The 21291-nt window shown below is 46.0% G+C and overlaps 1 protein-coding gene across 1 annotated transcript in view; it reads right to left on the bottom strand.

Moving 5' to 3' along the window:
• Positions 1 to 21291, bottom strand: part of LOC147711541 (glutathione peroxidase 3-like) — a 106078-nt gene that overhangs the window by 10116 nt on the left and 74671 nt on the right. The window contains exon 5 of the mRNA XM_086922248.1: positions 11131 to 11261. Coding sequence (XP_086778374.1) covers positions 11131 to 11261 — 131 coding nt within the window. The remainder of the gene's footprint in view (positions 1 to 11130; positions 11262 to 21291) is intronic.

Below are 21291 nucleotides of genomic sequence, written 5' to 3'. Positions count from 1 at the left end.
TCGTTCCCCCTCCTCAAACCCGTGAGCCCGATGATACTTGGAGTGGAAGAGAGATTCAAGTTCCGCCGTGGCTAGGTAGTCTGTTGTTAATTCCTGTAGTTGCACCTGTCTTTGGGCATTTGGGATCTCTGCGATGTGTGTGTCTATGTCCTTCATCATTTTGATGTAGTTTCTGTAGCGATCCCCAAATATCCCGCAGGATTACCCACCCTTTGGCAATGCATAATCCCCGTATAGTAACTTTGAAGGCCTCCCAGACGCAAGCTAGGGTAGGGACAGTATCTAGGTTCCTGGGAAAAAAATCACAAATTTCTTGCCCTATCTCTTCACGAAAGCTATCATCTAGCAAGGCAGTGGGCTGTATTTGGATATTTTGTCTATCTAGGTAGCCAAGTATGTGCCTACATTTGCGAGGGTCCCATAGTCTGCGCACATTCCATGTCAAAAGGGAATAAGTAGGGCTGGGGTCAGGCCTAGGTGAGCATATGTTTCTACTTGGTTGGTGACGTCCGCGTGATGGTTATGTGTATCGTAAAGAATGAAGTCTGGTGTTTGTATACAGTAATGCATTGGCATATCTTTGGCCAACTGTGTGCTGTACCACTGTAACCACGAACAACTCCTCCCCCTTCCCTCACCCACACCCACGGCCCAAACCTGTAGGCAAATGGCTGCCCCCATAGAGCCCAACAATACTAGAAACAAAAGGAAACTTGTTCAGAAGAGACTGCATTGCTAGAAGAAAAGAAAATTTGACTATGGAAGTGGAGGGAGGGAAGAGGAGGAGATACTGTAATGGACAGACCAGAATAGACATCAGTGTAGATAAAGAAAGTCGAAGAGAGTAAAAACACAAACCATAACATTGGGCAAGGAATTCCCGCTGGGGATATATGTCGGAGAGCCAGGCAGTTCACCTAGTTTATATGAGGGTGCTCGGGAGTAGGATGGCGGTCGGCAACAGTTCTGGTTTCAGCAGTGTTTCAAATGGGAAAGAAGGCAACGATTGAAGGATACAAAGTGTAACATTATGAGCAGTTCTGCCAGGTGATGGCCCACTGGTGGTGAAGGATGCTGAATGACAGGAACTAAGAACGTGATGGTGTTGAAGCTGTGGAGTTCCACTCTAACTCACTTCCGATAGTGGAGATTGCGATCTGGGGCTGCATTCAGCCCCCGCAATTGAAGATGTGCTGCGGGTCATTTATCCTGTGCCTGCTGAGGTACATTAAAGATATGATTTGTTTCCTGGTAGGAGATGCGGAGTTTGACTGGATATAACATAGTTAAGGGTATGTTGACTTGTTGAAGCTTTTATTTCACTGCAACAAACTTCTTGCTGTGCCATTGTGAAATCTGGATAAATGGGGTCCGAGTTGCCCTCGTAGAGTAAGTCACGTTTTTGCCTTGACAGCTGCAGGATTGTAACTTGGTCTTTGTAGTTGAGAAGGTGAGCAATTATAGGCCTAGGCGAGGCACCTACGGGAGGTCTGGCAGAGAGAAAGCTGTGAGCTCTTTCCAACACCAATAGTTTGGAGAGGGATGTGGCTTGAACAGGCCCAACCACAGGCGCTCCACATAATCCTCCATGCGTCCGGTTGCTGTGGATTTAGGGATTCCTAAAATTCTAATGTTATTTCTGCGCGACAGTCTCCTCCAAATCTTTGTTTTTTGCAGAAATACATTTCAGGAGCCTCTCCATGTTTTGCATACTCTCTCCTCTCATTGTGGACTCATCCTCCAGGGGCGATATTCTGTACTGAGCCTCACTTATGCAACAGTCGTGTTTCTATAGACGCTGCATGATAAAATCCATGCACATACTCATGGGGTTCATTTTGGCCTCGATTGATGTGAGACTTTGACGCATGGTCAGTAAGAGGGATTTCATGTACCTGTCTGCCAACTGTGATGTCAGTCGAGGACCCTCCGTCATGTTGGGATCTGTATCCCCGGCTGGGGCTCACACAGACTTACGTTATTCAAAGGGCAGTTTGGCTTGCCTATCTTCAGTTCTACCCATTGTAACAGATGAGTCGTGGTAGCAGGAACAAAGCTCAAGGCAGCTAGTTGCCCAGACCACCGTGGTGGAGGCTGCTCGGGCGAGGAGTAAGGCAGATAGGAAACTGTCGATGTGCAGTGCCGGGGCCCTCTGCAGCAGTGGGTATAATCCCAGAGGGACCAATTGCTCACGTCCCAGCTTTGGCACCTGTGCTTAGCCTGGTATTGCTTTCCTTTTGGCCAGACTATCAGTGAAGAGGCCTGCGTGACTCTAATACAGCGAAGCCTTATGTTGTAATGCCGGGGCCCGCAGCGTGTCTGCTGTGTGGTCAATGGGCTGTTTCCATTGAGCCGGCCACGGTGGTGCACTTACATCGAGCACTGGTATGGGGGGCCCGTGCAGCTCATCCTCCACCGCTGCTGCCTTCTCTCCCCACGTCGGCCCTTGGGAGCGCGACCTCACTCACTGCAGGTCCGCTGCTGAAGTCAGCGAGAGCGTCTTAGTCCAGGCAATGTCCACTAAGGGTCAGGGCCCCGCAGGTAACTGGCGCTGGCGCCCCTGTTCACCCCAGATGTGGGCAGGAGATCCGCGAACGGCGTATCTTCTCGTACATCAGGGGCCGGGAAACATAGGGCTGAGTACAGCGGTGCCACGGACTTGCAAGCCTCACCTCACAGATGGGTCCACCGTCATCCCAACCTGCTCCTTCGATCCGCAGCACGGCTTTGTAACTACTGGATGGAGTTGAACCACCCAGGCAGTAGTCAGCTACATTGGGCTCTCCGCTTAGCCCCCCCATCTCCTCGTCTCCACAGGTTGGTCTGTTGGTGCCGCTATCTTCAAGCGCATCTTACCGCTCGGTAGCTTTACACGCTTGATCCTCGCCACCAGCCACCCACCATCAGCATACAGGCTGGTTATTCTGACTCACTGCATATCAGGCTGGACAGGGGTGTGACTTTTTGACAGCTATAGTGATACCAGGCTGCAGAAGCCTCACGCAAGAGCGGCCATCTTGCTTGCCAGCTCTCTAGCGCCCTTCCCCCTTTCCCCAAATTAGTGTGTATCTTGTGTGGGCGCGAGTGTAAGCCAGGTCTCAGCATTAATCTATCTTACTCATTTCTAAACAGACTTGGGTGTATGATAGACCTCATCGAGGTAACTAGGTGATGGATTTAGTTTTTGCACTTGAGGCTTGGCTGAGCACTGGTCAATGTTTTGTATTGTATTCAATTCATATTGCTTTACAAGGCTTCACTTGATCCTTTGAAATTAATTGTTGTTAATAAGCAGACACTCTTTGCAAAACATAAGACGGTAGAGTTATGTTATCATTCTAATAGTATGAATAACTGAAATCATGATGTGCTTCTAAAACAACAAGACTGCATGATTACACAGCATGCAATTTTTACTTTAGGTTAGCAGTAAAGGATAGACTCACCTCTTAAAATTGAGAACATTGATTTTGTAAAAGAAGAATACAAAAAAGCCTTTAGAATAAATGCCTAGGGATGTAGTTTAAAAGTTGACCCCGCCACCATTGAAGAAGATTATTATCCCTATTTTTGGAATACTTTTCCTCTTCTTTTCACATCCCCCATTCCAATAGTTCATATGAGGTGAGTGGGACTTCGTATTATGTACACGAGTTCTTATGAGCAGCAATTACAAAGTACAGGGCTAGAGGGGCAAAAAAACAATTTGGGCAATAAGATGGGTGTGTATCTTTAAGTGGCAGTCACACTACGAAAGCTGTTGCCAGCAGAGTTTACTTAGTTAGAGCCTGCCTTGGAAAGACGCATCTTGCCAGAACAGATGCCATGCATAGGATCACTTGGGTCTTCGAGTGCCTCAGAAAAATGACCTGCTAAATGCGGCAGACACAGCAATACAGTCAGCCAATAAAGATCTAGCGAATGTTGTGCTTTTGTCACTGGTGCCTGGAGCCAAATTAGACAAAGCAAGAATACAAGGAAGCTCTGGTCATTGAAATGTGGCACCATGTCATGCGTATGGGAAGAGTGAAGAAAATAAAACACTGGCCATTTTTTGGTGTGAAGCACCAAGTGGGTCAGTTTATCTATTTTTATCAGATGAGTGAAAGGGCAAATTTGTCATTTTAGATTTAAAACTGTGACCCTGATAGCACATATTAATTAGCTGTTGCATTAACCAATTGATCTTCTATTTGGATGAATAGGTGTAAGAAAATGTCTCTTTTTGAATGACCACCTCCATTTGTTTGGACTGGTGCGGTTGGTTTTTGGGCACTGTACACTGAGACCCTTATAACCAGGGCCCAGTACATATCCCATAAGACTTGTTGAATTGGTTAAAAGTCCTAATTAGCACAAGTAACTTACCTGTCATTCAATAGTATATGGTACCCAGTGTACCCAGGGGCTGTAAGTTAAATGTCACATTTTGTAGTGATTTCCCTTTTAGGCCCACTTTGGTTCTCCCTTAGTTTTGCGTATTTGGTGATTTACGCTGACACTGCTTTGAACAGCCACACATACATTTGTTTTTGTAACATTGTTATTTTAGAAATATGCTGTACATGTAATTTGTTATCCAGTGACTCTTCTTGGGATTTAGTCTGAACATTTTGTACAAGGTCAAGCAACATGGTGTATTGTTTTGTTGTGCACGGTCAGCAACATCTACTAATGTTTTAAGACCTAACTCGGTAGCACAGTGGCGGGTTTCTAACGCAGTAGCTCTTATCATATAAAGTGTTTCACGCCCCCTTGGGGGGCAAAGCAGAACATTTCAGCAGAGAGTCTGGTGCTTTAACGGAGGCAGCACCCTTGTGTAAATTCAGTTTACACTTATGATGCGGACCACCTAACTATACACACCATGTATGGGGGCTGTTGTTCATCCCAGAGATCACTAATATTCCCTGTGCTCACATAGTGAGGGTAGGCCTAGACAGATACATTACTTGCCATGGTTGGGTTGTTCATTGTATTCAGAATGCCAGTAATGCTGATTATATTGCTCAGTTCAATTCGTTTAGTTATCGCATCCCAGACATCACTAATATTTCCCTGTAAATGTATTGCGATTTATATAGCGCACGTATCACCCGTAGGCATCAAGGCGCTTGCCTTGGGAACCCGTCCTGGTATTCCCCTGTGAGATAACCCCAGCAGGGTATCCACAAGGTGAAAGCCACATAGTCACATAGTGAGGGTAGGCCTAGACAGATATATTACTTGCCATTGTTGGGTTATTCATTGTATACAGAATGCCAGTAATGCTGATTACATTGCTCAGTTCAATTTGTTTAGTTATTGCAGCCCACCTGCTTCAAAATAGACTACAATAGTTTCAATAAATACATTGTAAACTTCCTTTGCGTGTTTCTTTAGTGTACTATGGACATGCATGAGTGAGAAACGAAAGGTGATGATCTGTCTCCACGGTTCCTTTAGGGAATAGAGCTTCGTGTGCCAGGTTTGCCAACATCACCTGCTACTCTGCAAAGGTTAGGAGTTCGGGTGAGGCACTGTGAGCTCATTGGAGTTGGGCCTAAAGTTACTGATGATGTAGAGAGATTCAGTCCCTACATTCTGACATCCTGTTATCCCAAGGCACAGTTCTGCTTCCAAGCAGAATCCCTCCAACAGTGTACTGCAGTAGTGATTGTCTCACCACTAAAGTGACAAGGCAAAGCATGTCTTCAGGTGTGCGACTGAACCTTGAATCTGCGTTATTTAAACTGCTAAACTGACCTGGCAAAATAAAGCTTTTGTTAGGACTAATCCTTTCTTTTTAATACTTATAAGTCTCCCCTAAAGAAGGCCAAAACGCCCATAGTGCAGGGTGGTTGACATTTAAAAAGTAGGACATGTGTATTAAACCAATATAAAACCCATTTAAAAAGTAGGACATGTGTATTAAACCCAGATAAAACTCCTCCAAGTGTTGTGTTTGTTACTATTGGTGTGTTTGGCCACTTTCTTAAAGCGCTAAGAGACCTGCCGGTGATTATCCGCTATACAAATCCAAGCTAACATAACATAACATTCAAGTTTTACATGTCCTGGCAGTGAAAAATCTCCAAAGACGTTTATCACTGTGGTGTTTTAAGCTCTCCCACACAAAAGCACTGTGTTACATTATAGCACCTTATAACAAATAGATTCAGTTTGGGAATAACTAGAACCCTGGCTCAAAGACTCAAAATAATAGTGACTTAAAATCTAATCTAATGTTCAAGTTGAATTTTAAATTACTATTTTTAAAATGCCACTTTTAGAAAGTTGTCATTTTCCTGCCTAAAGCCTCTGTTAGCCTTTTCAGAGTTAAACTCCAACTGTCACTTGGCAGCCTGCTGAATCACTGTAAGCAGATGTGAATAGCTCTAAGTTAAGGGAACCAAAGGGCCTATGCTTGGAGGAGGTTTGAACTCCTCTTGACAGGATGGCCTGGAAGATATGCCCAGCAACTGTACAAGCTTCAAAGGGGCATCCCATGTCAAAGGCAGATGTAACTCAAAGCTACCCCTTTTGTTGTCCCGGTAGCTAGAGTGGCACGAATACCAGTTGGGGAAAACCTGTTCCAGAACTGGTTTGCAGAGGGAACTCTTCATTTCCCTAGACAACCCTCAGAAGTGTGCTCAGAGCTCTTACCAGGGAAAGAAAGGTTCTGCCATGTTGCATTATGGCAGTGGAATGTGGGATTGCTTAAGGTCAAACCCCTAGGAAATTATGTCACAGTGGGTAGGGTTGCCCCTGGGAATTTTTTCCCTATTGGGCCAAGGAGTTTCCCCCACCCACAAGTTAATGCCAGACATAACAATGGTACCCATCTGTACCTTCTTCAGAACACCTCTGGACATGCGGAGGATAGAACAAGGAATGCTGTTGAACCTGTGGAGAGAAACCTCAAGGGCTGGACCTGTTTCCCACTTGTACCCAGACCGAAGAGTGTACTCCAAGGATAGTTGACTAACCTCCTCTTAAACTCAAGGAATACAAAAACTGCAACAAGCCCAAGCCCAAGACTCAGCTGAGCCCAGCTGACCAGATCCAACTGGATTTGCCCTGGACCCTCCTGGTGGCTTCTGGGACATTGAGTCCTAATCCAATGCTGAGTAGTACCCTTCCACCATCTTTCTGGTCCTGAGCTTTCGACTTTGCCCGCTCAGAATTTTCTCAGCTTTGACGCCAGGAGCCTCGAACTTCTGGCCAACGTAGAGGCTTCCACTGAAGTCCTGCGCCATAGCCAGCCCTCGTCGATGAGTCCCTCTTCTAATCCAGCTGGCACCCGACCCGCCGATGACCTCGTCGATGAGGACTTGCTCCAGAAAATAGACTAAGTCAGAAGGTAAACCTTCCACTTGGACAAACCTGGTCCCTGTAGCCAACGTGCTCTCTATCGTGGTTGGCCTTAACTTTTGAGTTTGCACTGGTCTAGCAAGACCAGATACCCTCAGTTGGCACTTTGATCTTATTGGCGCTAGAAATACTGAAAACTTTGAAAAATCATGTCTCCAGTTACCTACATCCGATAATTGTTGTTTTAGTATCTATTTGCTCATTCAAATTTTCTCTATTTTAATTAACTGGAGAGGGATTTTTATTGTATTGTGTTTCTAACTTTTAACCGTTTTTTAACTTATACATGCGTTATATATTGCTTCTAAGTTAAGCCTGTCTGTGCTACAGCTACCAACGGTGGAGCTCAGGTTTAAATTATTAATACCAAACTAGACCTAATATGGAATAGTGTCATTATTACTTGAAGAGGAATGCCATCTGTTATAACTGGCTATTTTTGGTTGGCTAAGGCTTACGCCAAAGCCAGGCAGAAACCACCATTCTAGTCAGGGCAAGGGAGTCACACGCCAAGATCACCCCTGCTCACCCCCTTGGTAGCTTGGCACGAGCAGACAGTCTTATCCCGGAGGCAATGTGTAAAGCATTTGCGCACATACACAACAGCAACAACATCCTAGGCACACCACAAAAGGAACTCCACACAAGGTTATATAAAAATAACTTTTGTATTGTCAAAACACATCAGATAGTAATCACACAATATACATTGTGCCAACTGGCACAGGCAAAATTCACACAGGATTATTTACACCAGGACAGGGCCACATGGGCCACTGTCAGAATCAACACTTAGCAGAAATAGCACTTCTAGAACTTAAAATAAGTGTAGCACAAAATAACAATTATAGGTCACAACCAGTAACCACTGATAACCTACTAGGCAAAGCAAACTTCTAAGCATGAGCACCTTTAGAAGTCTAACACAAGCATAAAGGCAAAGCACATTACGCATAATCACATTTAGGCCTAAACAGTATAACTACAGTAGGCAATCTCTCACTAGTCTAAACAAATTAGACTCTCCCCCTAAGCATAACTCACATTTAGGGATGTAACTCACAGTGAAGTAAACTCTCACTAACATAAACCTACATAGGTAAAATAACCTCATAATCATATTGCGCAAACATCACCTTAGGCAATTACTATCATAAACATAGTAAAATCACCTTACGCAATAATCACATACCAGCCCCCTGGCCAACTGGCCATCTCAAGAAAGGGACTCAAAAAGCCCTGTGTCCAGAATGTCAGGGCGCGCTGCCAATGCTGCACCAGTCAGGGGCGCGCCACCGGCGCAAACCTAAACGTTGCCGCTGCCCACTACCTGCTGTGCAGCTGAGAACAGTAACAGGGCCTAAACGTTGCAGCTGGCACTAAGTGCTGCACAGCTGTAGAAGGCCTGGCACCTCTGTGCCATCTCTGTCCCTCTCAGGGACTCTCTCTTTCACATTGCGCCTAAACGGTGCAGCCGCCCACTACTTGCTGGGCAGCTGGGACAGTCACAACTGTGGCATGGGCTCTCACTAGCCCTGGACGGACACTGCGCCAAATGCTGTGGCCACACAGGCTCTGGACATAAAAATATGCCACAAGGAGCACTCAAGCTCCTGAATGAATTGTGCGCCCAGTTAGAGCCACACAGGCTCTCTAAACAAATACAAAGTGCCCCCAAAGTAATTTTGTCCCAATGTGGAGCGATAGGGGCTTTAAGCAACACATGCCCCCAAGCCCCTCGTGGGGACCCTAAAATCACTGTGGGCCTCGTTGGAGCCTTCGGGCTCGAGACATCAACTATGCCCGTCGGAGCACTCTGGCTCCTAAAACAATCATGCCCCTCGGAGCACTCATGACGCTGTGCCTTACACCGGAACCAACACACGCCCGGAACTCCCAGGACTCTCACCGGTCGCTCGTTGGAGGGACTGCTCCTCTCTTTGCCTGGTCCCTCTCACTCGGGACTGGGGCTTCACCACGGAGCCTGGAGGCTCCAGCACTCCTCTCTTTGGCGCGGGTGGGGCTCTCTTTCACCCTGGAGAGCCTTGCGGCTGCCCTGCTCCTGCAGGGCTCTCCTCTTCGCATGGGAGCCCTGCAGCGCTGCTGCCGCCGCCCTCTTCACACGGGCCGCTTCCCCTTCTCGGCGGCGTGGGCGGGCGGGACTTCCGGCCAGGCCGCACTGTGATTGGCCGGCCGGCTAACCACTTCCGGGTCGTCGCAGGCAGCGAGGCGGCCCGGCGGGGGCTGCGCACACTCCGGGGCTGCGGCGGTGAATTCTCTCCGTGATACGGGGTGGGCTCCCGTAAATTAAATAAATAACACAGTAAAAGGGCAATAAGGGTCAGGCTCAGCGGGGTGGGGACCCGCACCGCGAATTACCTCCAGAAGGGGGATCCTCACGCAGCCTCTCTGCGCTGCAGGCCCCCAGCAGCCCCTGAGTAAAGCGCTCCCAAGCGCTGGGGGAAAAAAATAAGAGCTCCAAAGCGCTAGTGGCAAAAATAAAGTGCTCCAAAGCGCTAGAGGCAAAAATAAAGTCTTCTAGTCCCCCAGGCAAGACAGAGGGGTCACAGGAATTCCTCCAGCAGTTCAAAGCATCCAGGGGCTGGGCAGGTCCCAGGGAGGCAAGCCTTCCCCTGGGCCCAAGCAGCAGCACGCCCCTGGTAGATTCCAGTCAGAAACAAGAACATTTTCAGAGTGTCACAGCACCCTTTTTATACCCAAAATCCTTTGTCTAGCAGGGTGCAGGCAGTGTGAGAACAAGCTACAACTGGTTATGGGGAACGCCTTTCACTGGCCAGGCTAGGGCCATCAGTGGCACCACAGGGGGAGGAGCCAGCATTGTGTGGGGAAAGCCCAGCCCTATTCAGGTCCCAGGTGCACACCTCCCTCACATCAGCAAGCTAATCTCTCCACTCACCACCGGGGCAGACCCATCCAGACTCTTGGAGCCAGGCTCACCAGCCAGCTCCAGCCAATCACACGCCAGACGCAATTTACACAAATATGCCAACTTCTAGAAGTGGCACTTCGACACTAGACACATTCATGCCGCATACATCATTGTGCAGCATTCAATCTCACGAGTTCGCACATACGTAAATTGGACCTTGCACTCCCCACACATACGGAACTACCATGGTCACACATATTCCCCATGCATTCCTATGGGAGGGCAGGTCACTCTCACTACACACAAAGAGAGCGCACACACTTTACACTGAACCACAGTGAAAAAGTGCGCAGAGACCTAAAATCACCAACACCAGGTTACAGAAATAGGCTAGGAAAAAGCAAAAAGTTTTGGGGTGAACCAGCCAAAAAGGGCCAGGTCCAACACCATCCACTTCAACTAATAATCTCCACCAAAATATTACCTTTGTGGGTGTTCATAAGCATATGCATTGAACCTACCCCATTTATTGCTCTTTAAAACCACACCTAAATAAAGAACGTGTATGCAAACGTTTCTGTAACACTGCATATCCAGTTTTGAAGGGTTTAGTGGGAAGAAAGAACAAAGTTAGAGCTTTTCAGAAATGGGTATTAAAACCAGTCTGGCACATGTGGTGTAAGTGGTGCTGGAGACGTAGGTTGCCAAACAGGTTAAATTATAGGTACAGATTCCTAGACGCCAAGCACTAAATCATAATAGAATCTGCTTTAACAACATTTCACAAAGTGTGGAATAGACGTTGTGTTGTTTTTAATGCCCGAGCCAACTTGCAGAAAAATGTTTAAGCAATGCCCATCAGCTTATTGCCTTGGGGTGTTCCTCACCTCCTTATGGGAATGCCGTCTGCATCAACCAGAAATTTCTCAAAGTTCCAGCGCACGTCACTCACTTTCAAAGGGGACCAGTGCAGCCTGTCTGTATCACCAATGATGGGGTTCACAAAAGGGCAGGATTCCTAGAAAGAAACAGAAAATACAAGCCATAGTTTTAGGTACTTTTTCTAATTAAATATAAAAAGTGTAATCGACCTGCTATCTAACACGCCTCATTGATAGCCGTAGGCCAAAGCTGGGGTTTTTATTTTGGTTCTCTGGACCTATTAAATCTCCTAGGAAGATTGAATAGATTATTAAACCCCTTAGAATTCAAACCACCTTGAATATGTTAGTTCACATTACATATAAAGATATACCTCGTACATAATGACATGTGAGGCTTTCATTGATTCCTTGATCTGTTTTTTTCCGCATTGTCTGCAAGGAAAAGCAGTAATTTCCCTAGACGCAGGATGGCAGATCTAGTAGTTCGTTCAACCACATTGAAATCCACCAATAAAGTGTTTGGTGAACCTTGAATCATCCCATCTTTTGGCTGAAATTAATTCTTACACTTTTTGGCACATCTCGTCTTTCACGTTCTCTAAGTTAACATTCAAAGGCAAAAGCAATTGTTTTTGTTTTTGATTAAAGCATACTATTTGACAGTGAAAGACCTGTTCTATTTATTTAACTAAATGTTCGCAAATTTCTTTTGTGACGCTACAACCGTCGTTTGTTAACCGCCAGGCTTCCTGTACCTTATCTCTGTTTCACGATCGAAAACTACCACTCCCATAATGCATTGAGAAAGGTACTGGGTTGTATGCTTTCCAATGCTGTACCAGGCTAATATCATGTGATCAATATGGCTTATAAGCTGCCCCGTTCTCAGGTGCTTTGCTTTCTTTCCTGTTAGGACCACGCCCTTCCCCTTGTTTGGATCCGCCCTGAGTTAATCTCTTGTGCAAGCCAGCGTTTCTGGTTCCTTCTGTTCACGAGCCTTCTGGGATCCTGGAACTGCTTGGAAGCTTTGTTGTAGAATTCTGCGTGGCTATTAGTGTTCCTGCTCTTTCCTTTTCCTGCCCTTAAGCAAGAGGAAGCGCTGCTTTCAATTCCCTTCTCCCGTATTGAAGTGCGAGGACGCGCTGTTAGCTTTACTTTCTCCCACCTTTTGAGCGCGAGGACGCGCTGTGTTTGTTTTTCTTCCTGGGGGCATATTTGCTGAGAACGGGACACTTGACTTCAAAGCGCTAGGCTGCGCTACCGCATTTTTGTTTTGTGGGTCCTGCTGCTGACGAGCAGCGTGTCTTTTTCCCTTTCGTGACAATGAACTGTTGAGTCTCACATAGGGTTCAAAGGATCTGTTAACCTACATCACCACCTTCAGTTGATTAGTCACTGAAACTCACTTGCCTGAGGAAAAGATAACTTGCTTGTTCTACAGGGGGTTGAAAGATGAGCTTAAGGACATCCTGTTCCAGATAGTGGAACCACCAGAGAACTGCCCATCGTTCATGGATCTGGTAGTCAGGTTAGACCATTGACGGACTGAAAGGAAGGGGGAAAAGACCAAGGGAGAGTACTCTCGCCTTTTCCTTGCCAGAAGTGAGAAGAAAGATGCAAGGGGCACTAGTGAGCCCATGCAGATAGGTGGTGTTAGGGGCCTGGTATCCAGTGAAGAATGCGAAAATCCCAGGAAACTGAATCTCTGCCTTTATTGTGGCAAGGGAGGTCATTTCGCCTGGGAGTGTCCTGTTAAACCTAAATCGGCATTGAAAACCACTGCAGTCAGAACTGGGTCAGCTATGCAATCAGAAAACTAAATGACTTGGAGAGTACAGAGGTCGCTCTTCCAGGTCCTTCTCTCTTACAGATCTAACACTTCCTGGCAAATATTCTGGCTCCTGTGCCTAAACATTTCACCATTACAGTCTTATTCATCTTGCCGTCCCAGCATTGAAAGTCCATTTCCATCCTGTTGGATTCTGGGGTGACGGAAAACTTTCGGGATATTTCAGTGTCCAAGGCACTTGAGATAGAATTCCTTCCGAAAACACACCCTGAAAAAATAAGGGCGGTTGACGGGAGAGAATAGTCCTCTGGCTTGTTAACCTACTAATCCCCTGACCTTATTATGATGTGTGACAATGGGCATTCAGAAGTTGTCACGTTTGACCAAATTGATGCCCCAAATGTTGGTGCCATTCTTGGAGTTCCGTGGCTACAGCTACATAATCCGCACATTGATTGGGTCTCTAGGAAAGTAATGCTACGGTCTCCTTATTGCATGATGCATTGTTACCAAGAAATCACTTATTGGCAATCTCCTTTATGTTATGCCCTTTCGAGTAACACCTCCATCCTACCCTCCGAGTATCTTGACTTTGCAGAGGTCTTTGATAGAGTGAAAGCTGTGGCATTGCCACCACACCAGTCCGATGATTGTAGGATTGATTTGGTCCCTGGTGCAGATTTGCCTGTTAGTAGGGTGTATGCCCTCACTGAGCCTGAGACTAAATAGCTCTATGAGTACCCACAGGACCTGCTGCAGAAAGGGTTTATACGTCATTCAACTTCCCCTGTCTACTCCCCTATTTTCTTTATCCCCAAATGGGAAGGAGGCCTAAGAGCGTGCCTGGATTATCATGCCCTGAACAAGGTAACTATAAAGAACAAATACCCTCTTTCACTAATCTTCAATCTCTTAGACCAGGTGCGTAAGGCCAAGATCTTCACTAAACTCGATCTAAGGGTGGCTTATCACTTGATTAGAGTCAGGGAAGGAGATGAGTGGAAGATGGCCTTCCACACCAAGTTTGGATTATATGAGTATTGCGTAATGCCTTTTGGCCTGTGCTGTGCCCCAGCTGCTTTTCAATTTTTCGTAAATAAAATCCTACGAGAGTACCTGGACATATTCGCCATTGTCTACATAGACAATATATTCATTTACTCCAAAAGGAACAGGAACATGTAGAACATGTAAAACTGATACTACAACGGTTGCAAGACAACCATCTATTTGCCAAATTGAATAAATGTCTCTTTCGTACTCGGAAAGTAGACTTTTTGGTTTTTGTTATTTCCCCTGAAGGGATCCATATGGATCCTGCCAAGGTGTCAGCCATAACCAATTGGGCCAGTCCTACAACAGTCAAAGAGGTGCAATCCTTTTTAGGATTTGCCAATTTTTATAAGAGGTTCATCAATCGTTTCTCTGACCTCATTACTCCTATCACAAGACTCTTAAGAAAGGGAGTGGTGTTTGAGTAGGATGGTGCAGCTAAACAGGCTTTCCAAGCACTTAAGAACAGCTTTACTTCCGTACCCATCATACGACATGCAGATGAATCCCAGCCCTATTATGTCGAAGCCGATGCGTCTCAGTACGTCGTGGGTGGGGTTTTATGACAACATGACCAGAAATCAGGAACCCTCTATCCAGTAGCATACTTTTCTAAGACCCTTTCACAGGCAGAAAAGAATTACACCATTGGAGAAAGAGAACTCCTGGCCAATAAAATGGCATTCCAGGAATGGCACCATTACCTATTGGGATCTCCTCATATCATCAAGACAGATGAGGTGGGTCTCCTTTTCTTGTGAATATGACTTTATCAACTTCCGCCCTGGAGTGAAACAAGGGAAAGTTGACGCTCTGTCTCGCTTGGGAAAAGACCATAAATACATAGTCGAGACCCTGTGCCCATTATACCAGAAAATAAGATCATAGCTGCTGGTTACTGTCATAGAGCTGAGTCTGACTCCTTTTCCTCACAACTAGGTTATGCTTTTGCCACTCTTGATCGTGATGAGTGGTTGACAGATCCTCTGAATAAAATAGTGAACAATCTATTTTATCATGACAATCATCTGTTTATTCCCTCGGAGGAAACCTGTGATCTGATTATGAAGTGGTGTCATACTCTACCGTTTGCAGGATACCCTGGGGGAGAAAAGACACTGCAAACGTGCCAGAGGTGGTGTCTTGACAGGCTTTTTGGCTCTATTTCGGAGTGATAAAGACTTTAAACTTGCTCACATCTATTATATGTATTCTTCCCTTTGAAGCCCTTTCTTCCAGACCTAGAAGAGGATAGCTGCTTTATATGATGATAGATCCCTTACTCTAATCCATCTATTGCCTATTGGCTTTGTCTTTCATTATTTTGCCTATAGTAGAGGTTGGATCCTGTGGTCCTGACTTTATATTACACATTAGTATTGCTTGTGTAGGTACTCTGATAGAGCTAAGGGTTATTTCATCCTTCTCAGGCCTACAAGGCCCAGAACTAGAGAGACTCCATTTTGATAGAGCTGAGATGCTTTAAGGGGAAAGGTAATGTTTATAGTTAAAGCTGTTGTTCACTTGGAGAGAACCGGTCTGGGCCAGCCCTTATCGGTAGGCTGTATTATTCTCTGTGTGGAAGACACAACAAAAGGCCGGCCGGCTGGGTGTGTGTCCTTGACGCGGAGTGGTGCAGGGATCTGATGGGCGGCGGGCTGATGGCTGGAACTTTCCATGAGGAAACAGCATTTTATATTAGTGAAGTGCAGAGGCGGAGTCAGTTAGTTGTTGGAGTTGCAGAAAGAGTTCGAGCTAGAAAGAGCTGAGCTGAAGAAGTAGTCGAGTTGAGCTGGAGTGGTAGAAGCAGTTGAGTTGAATTGGAGGAGCGGAGAGTGTTGGTAGAGTTGGAGAAGTGGAGCTGCAGGAGGAGAAGAGACAGAAGATGCTTGGAACAGAGAGAAGACAAACAGACAGTCAGTGAGCTGGAACTGAAGGAAGCAGTCAGAAGCAGTTACTTATCAGGAGGAGTTGTGAATAGCTGGAGTCTGATGTAATGCCTTTTAGAAGAGACTGAAGTTATATCGTGGATTAATATGTGGGAGCAGCTGGAGTTAATTGGACATTGGCACAGAGACATTTACACAGAGTGAAAAAGCTAGTGGAACAAACCGTTATCAGAGCGGCAGGAACCATTAGATTGAAGTTGGAAGGTGGAGAGAGTCCGTAGGGGAGAGAAATCCAGTGCAAAGTGATCAGCGCAGACGTGTGTCCAAGAGTGCAGGAGAGAATCTAAGACGAGCTAAGGCACAGACGAGAGAGGAGCCCAGATGACAGCTAGAGCAAGACTTCATACTCCCAAGGTGACCTCGTTCCTTACTTTATAAATATTAACCTTGTCCTTATACTGTATGCCTAATCCTTTTCTTTCAGTGGTGTGTTAAAGTTCCTGTTAATCAAGAGACCCCGCAGATAACCTTGTCCTCATACTGTATGTCTAATCCTTTTCTTTCAGCGGTGTGTTAAAAGTTCCTGTTAGTTATAGAGACCCCGCAGATCTGTGTATGTGTATTTCATCATTATTGTAATAAAGATACCCCAGTTCTTAGTGAACTAGTGTGCATGTTTTATTCTTATGATAAAGCTAGCCTTTAGCAACTGATGGATCAAAAGGAAATAGGAGCGTTTAAATCAGGGAATAACTCTGGCACACAGTGTGTGTCTATTCTTCTTCAAGCACAGGTAACCTTTTTCTTCTAGTCAGATGTTACAGCCAGAACAGATGCTGCCCCTGATCCGGTAAGTCTGAATAATTAGGGAGAGAGAGGAGCCCTTGAGCTAGGGAATTATTGACACTAAGTGATTCGGCCATCCCATAATATTATTGTAGTAGCGAACCCCTAGTGAATAGTGAGAGAGACTTCCCAACATAGAGAGAGAGCTGAAGGTATTCATAGGAAAGTGGTCGTCATTGGTAAGTGGCGTTAGTGAGAGCACTGATTGTGGCCAGTGTGTAGATCTGCCGGATTGCAGATCGGATTGTAAGTGAGTGAGCACCGGGGGGATACGGTGTTTAGGTCCGCCGGATTGTGGGCCAGATAAAGAGAGAGAGCACTAGGGCTGCAGCCTAGTGTGTAGACACGCCGGATTGCGTGTCGAGTGAGCACTGAGGGTGAGCAGTGTGTATACCCGCAAGATTGCGGCTTGAGTGAGCACTGAGGGTAGTCAGTGTGTAATGGTAGATAATCAGAACTGCCCCAGGGTAGATTAGTCTGGACCCATGTGGTCGCGAGACTATGAGGTATGAGTGTGGTGTAGGGCATGGATGTCCTTAGTAATCAGTGAGTATTCTTAGTATCCCTATAGATTTAGTGGTGTTTTTGATGATATGAGCTTGTATATTGCGAGTTCCCCATCCTCAGGTAGGTACCCAGGTGCCTGGATAGATGGTCCTGAGGAGGGAGGTGGTTACGTTCCGGCTGGGTTGGAGGGGCTCTCAGGAGCTGATCCCATCTGGTCTAGAACCCGGTCGTTACAGGTGGTTCTGGTGGAAAGGAATGACCCAAGACATCACTAGCTCTGTCAAGTCTGTCCTACTTGTGTACGTCAAAAATCCTTGCATTGTGCTCCTAGTGGCCTTTTACAGCCTTTGCCTGTTCACAGTATTCCCTGGTTATCATGATTCAGCATGGATTTCATCACTGACCTACTAGCAACACGAAGCTTCACCACTATATTGGTTGTGGTGGACATGCTGTTCAAAATGGCACATTTCATCCCCCTTAAGAAACTGCCAAAAGCCAAAGAACTCACAATGGTATTCATTGAAAACATAGTACCCTCACATGGATTGCCATCTGTAATTGTCTCAGATAGGGGCCCACAGTACATGTCCAAATTCTGGCAAGGGATATGTAAGGCGCTTCACATAGATCATCGCCTTTCTTCAGCCTATCATCCACAAATGGATAGGCAAATGGAGAGAACAAACCAGACTCTCATACAGTTTCTCCGATGTTTATTTAACGCCTTAACCGCGGGGGGTGGGGCTTCGTCTGCCGATGGCCGACAGCAGCACTGGGGAGGGAGTGCTCTCGTCGGCCAATAGCCGACGGGAGCACGGAAGGGGTTAATGAGCATTACCACTAGTGATTGGCTCCAAGCCCTCCCCTTGACAAAATTTGCCTATAATAACACTACACATTCGGCTTCCAAAATATCGCCCTTTTATTTTACTAAGGAGTAACAACCTGAATTTCTCCCTCTTCATCTTCCTCTCTCTCTCTGATGTTCCAGCAGTCGCAGAACACCATACTCAACTCTTGTCCATATGGGAACAGGCCAAACAAGAACTACTTGAAGCCAAAGAATACATGAAGTCTCAAGCTGATAAACACAGACGTCCTGCTCCAGAATATAAGGTAGGGGATCATTATGGTTACCCACCAAAAACCTCTGTCTATCCGGACCCCGAAAATTACATCCCAGATGCGTAGGTCCATTTACAATAATACATGTAGTTAACCCAGTTGTAGTCAAATTAGGTCTTCCACCAGACATGCAATTACATCCTGATTTTCATACTTCTTTGCTCAAGACATATACTCCTCCTTCATGCCCGAGCCTCCGCCTCTTCCTGTTATCATAGAAGGGGAACTGGAGTATGAAGTCAGACACATTATTGATTCACAAAGACATAGGGGTAAACTACAATAGCTTATAGATTGGGTGGGATATGCCCCTAAAGACAGGACTTGGGAACAAGCTGAAAATGTACATGCTCCCTTGTTGGTGAGGAGATTCCATGAACTACATCCCTCTAAACCCAGACCAGTGAATAGACCTTTGGGGGGGTAGAACTGTTAGCCGCCAGGCTTCCTGTACCCTGTCCCTGTTGCATGATAGAAAAACGACAGCTCCCATATTCCAATGAGAAAGGTGCTGAGTTGTATGCTGGCCCATGCTGCTTTGGTCTAATGTCAGGTGACCACTATAGCTCATAAGCTGCCAGCTCCCGTTCCCAGGTGCTTGGCTTTCTTCCCTGCAAGGACCACGTCCGTTCCTTCATCTGGATCAACTCTGAGTACTTTCCCTTTGAAGCTAATCAGTGTTACGGTTCCCTCCCATATTCTAGCTGTTGTTCGAGAAGCTCTTTGAGGTTTTGGAGCTACTGGAAAGCTTCTTTATAACTGTCTGTGGCCACAGGCATCCCGTCATCGTAGCGCGAGGTCGCACTGTGCTATCCTCCTTTGTTTTGTAGTTCAGCGCTTGGCGGCGCCCCATTCTCCTTCCTACGTCAGCCAGTTCAGCACGAGGACGAGCTGTGTTTGCTTCCCTTGTTTTTGGCCATTTAAGCGTGAGGACACATTGAGTTTGTTTTACTTTTTATAGGGACTCCTCTATTTGATTTGGGTCGGCTTCTTTTAATAGCGCAAGTGTTTTATGTTATTTGTGTGTACGTCTTGTGTCTGTTTCTTTTTTTTCCTATACAGGGCACCTCACAGGAATAGGATGACCTATTTATGTCTAGGCAGCGTTGCCCTCACATTTTTTTTTTAGATATTTCACTACTATAATGCCATTTGTTTCTCCTTTGTGTTCTTTCCCTTTCATTACAGGTATACATTGCATATATCTAAATAAATAAAATATAGGTACATATTAGCCTCGGATAGCCGAATTAAACTTAATTAAGTTTAAATATTGATGTTAAAGGGACATCTTGAGGTAAGTAAGGTGGGGATCTGTGCACCCCCGTCCTGAAGAAGAAGCCTTGCTTCGAAACATGTCGAGATCGCACTCATGAGGTGTTGTACATTAACATACAAATACACCTCGACACCCCCAATTTTTAATAGTGCCAGCACGAAGGACCATTAAAATGTATTAGACCTCACGTGCCAGGCCCTTTTTAATTTTTCACTACCCACACTTTTTCGAACCCACCACTCACTTAATGACATAACCCCTTCTTCACACCACACATAGTCAAAATCTTAGTGCTCGCACGTATTTCGGTTAGTAGCACGCCGCATCCCGTAGAGCGGTGCGAAGACCCCAATGATGAAGCATGACACCAAGGGTCCTTTTGGTGTGCGAGTGGTATTAAAAGAACACTGTGTGCTCCCCACCACTGTAGGGGCCACTCCAACCACATCCCTGTGTGGATTCTCTTTGTTTAAGTAAGACTTAGAAAAAGCATTAGACCCAGAAGCACATGGTAGCAGGGAGGGGGGCCATCCTTCATCAGAAGAGAGTCACCATGGGGATGCCCCACTGGTCTCTGAAGATGATGAGGATGTAGATCAGGATGAGGGTAGTGAGCCTAACCTGAACACAGGACTACCTGAGGGTGGAGATGGCCTAGGAAGGGCTCCCTCCAATCCTCCACGTGGGACTAATGATGTGCCTAGAAGGCCCAGATCCCTTTCCAGTGGATCTGAGCATTCTGACTCATCAGTAGGGTACAATGCCTCTGCTCAAAGTAGAATGACTTCCCCTTAGAGAAGAAAGCATAAAGCTAGGATGAGAGAAGTCAAGCTTAGGATCAAGAGGCATGAAATTGCCCTTGCCAAAGAGACCCTGGCTCTTGAAAGAGAGAAGAAATTGTGTGGGCTAGAGCCCACTGGTGGCAGCAACAACCCAAGTGGTAGGGAAAGGTCTCATGACCATAGAAACCTGAACAAGATTGTCCCTCCCTATCAGATTGGGGATGACATCCACAAATGGACAACTACTTTGGAGAGGGCTTGCAAAGTACAGCAGGTACCCAAAAGTCAGTGGGCAGCAATCGTGTGGCTCTCCTTTGCAGACAAGGGAAGAGACAAGCTCCTCACTGTTAGAGAAGAGGATGCTGCAACTACAATGTCCTCAAGAGTGCTCTAATAGATGGGTTTGGCCTAACCACTGAGCAGTACAGGTTGCTGTTCAGAGATACCCAGAAGACACAGACTCAGGACTGGACTGATTTTGTAGATTGTGCTGCTAAGGCCCTGGAAGGTTGGTTACTGGGAAGTAAAGTAAGTGACTATGCAAGATCATATAACCTTATTATGAGAGAACAGATTCTTAACTGTCAAAACCAGCTATTGCATCAACACCTGGTTGACTCCGATGTGACCTCTCCCCAAGAATTGGGTAAGAAGGCAGACAAATGGGTCAGAACCAGGGTGAAGCAGAAGGTACAGAACCAAGGTGGTGATCAGAAGAAGCAAGACCAAAAAGGTGGGGAGAAAGCAAAAGACCAGAAGTCTTCTCAAGGTCCCTAAAAAGTTTCTAATGGTGGGGGTTCCCAACAATCTAAAAAGAAAGAAGGCCCAAAGAAACCCTGGTGCAAAGTATGTAAGAGTAATACTCATTGGACCAGTGATTGTACCAAAAAG

This window comes from Lissotriton vulgaris, chromosome 5 (genome assembly GCF_964263255.1).
Source record: "Lissotriton vulgaris chromosome 5, aLisVul1.2, whole genome shotgun sequence".
In the NCBI taxonomy this organism is placed as follows: domain Eukaryota; kingdom Metazoa; phylum Chordata; class Amphibia; order Caudata; family Salamandridae; genus Lissotriton; species Lissotriton vulgaris.
The sequence above is the reverse complement of the archived record's forward strand: the minus strand, read 5'-3'. Positions and strand labels throughout refer to the sequence as shown.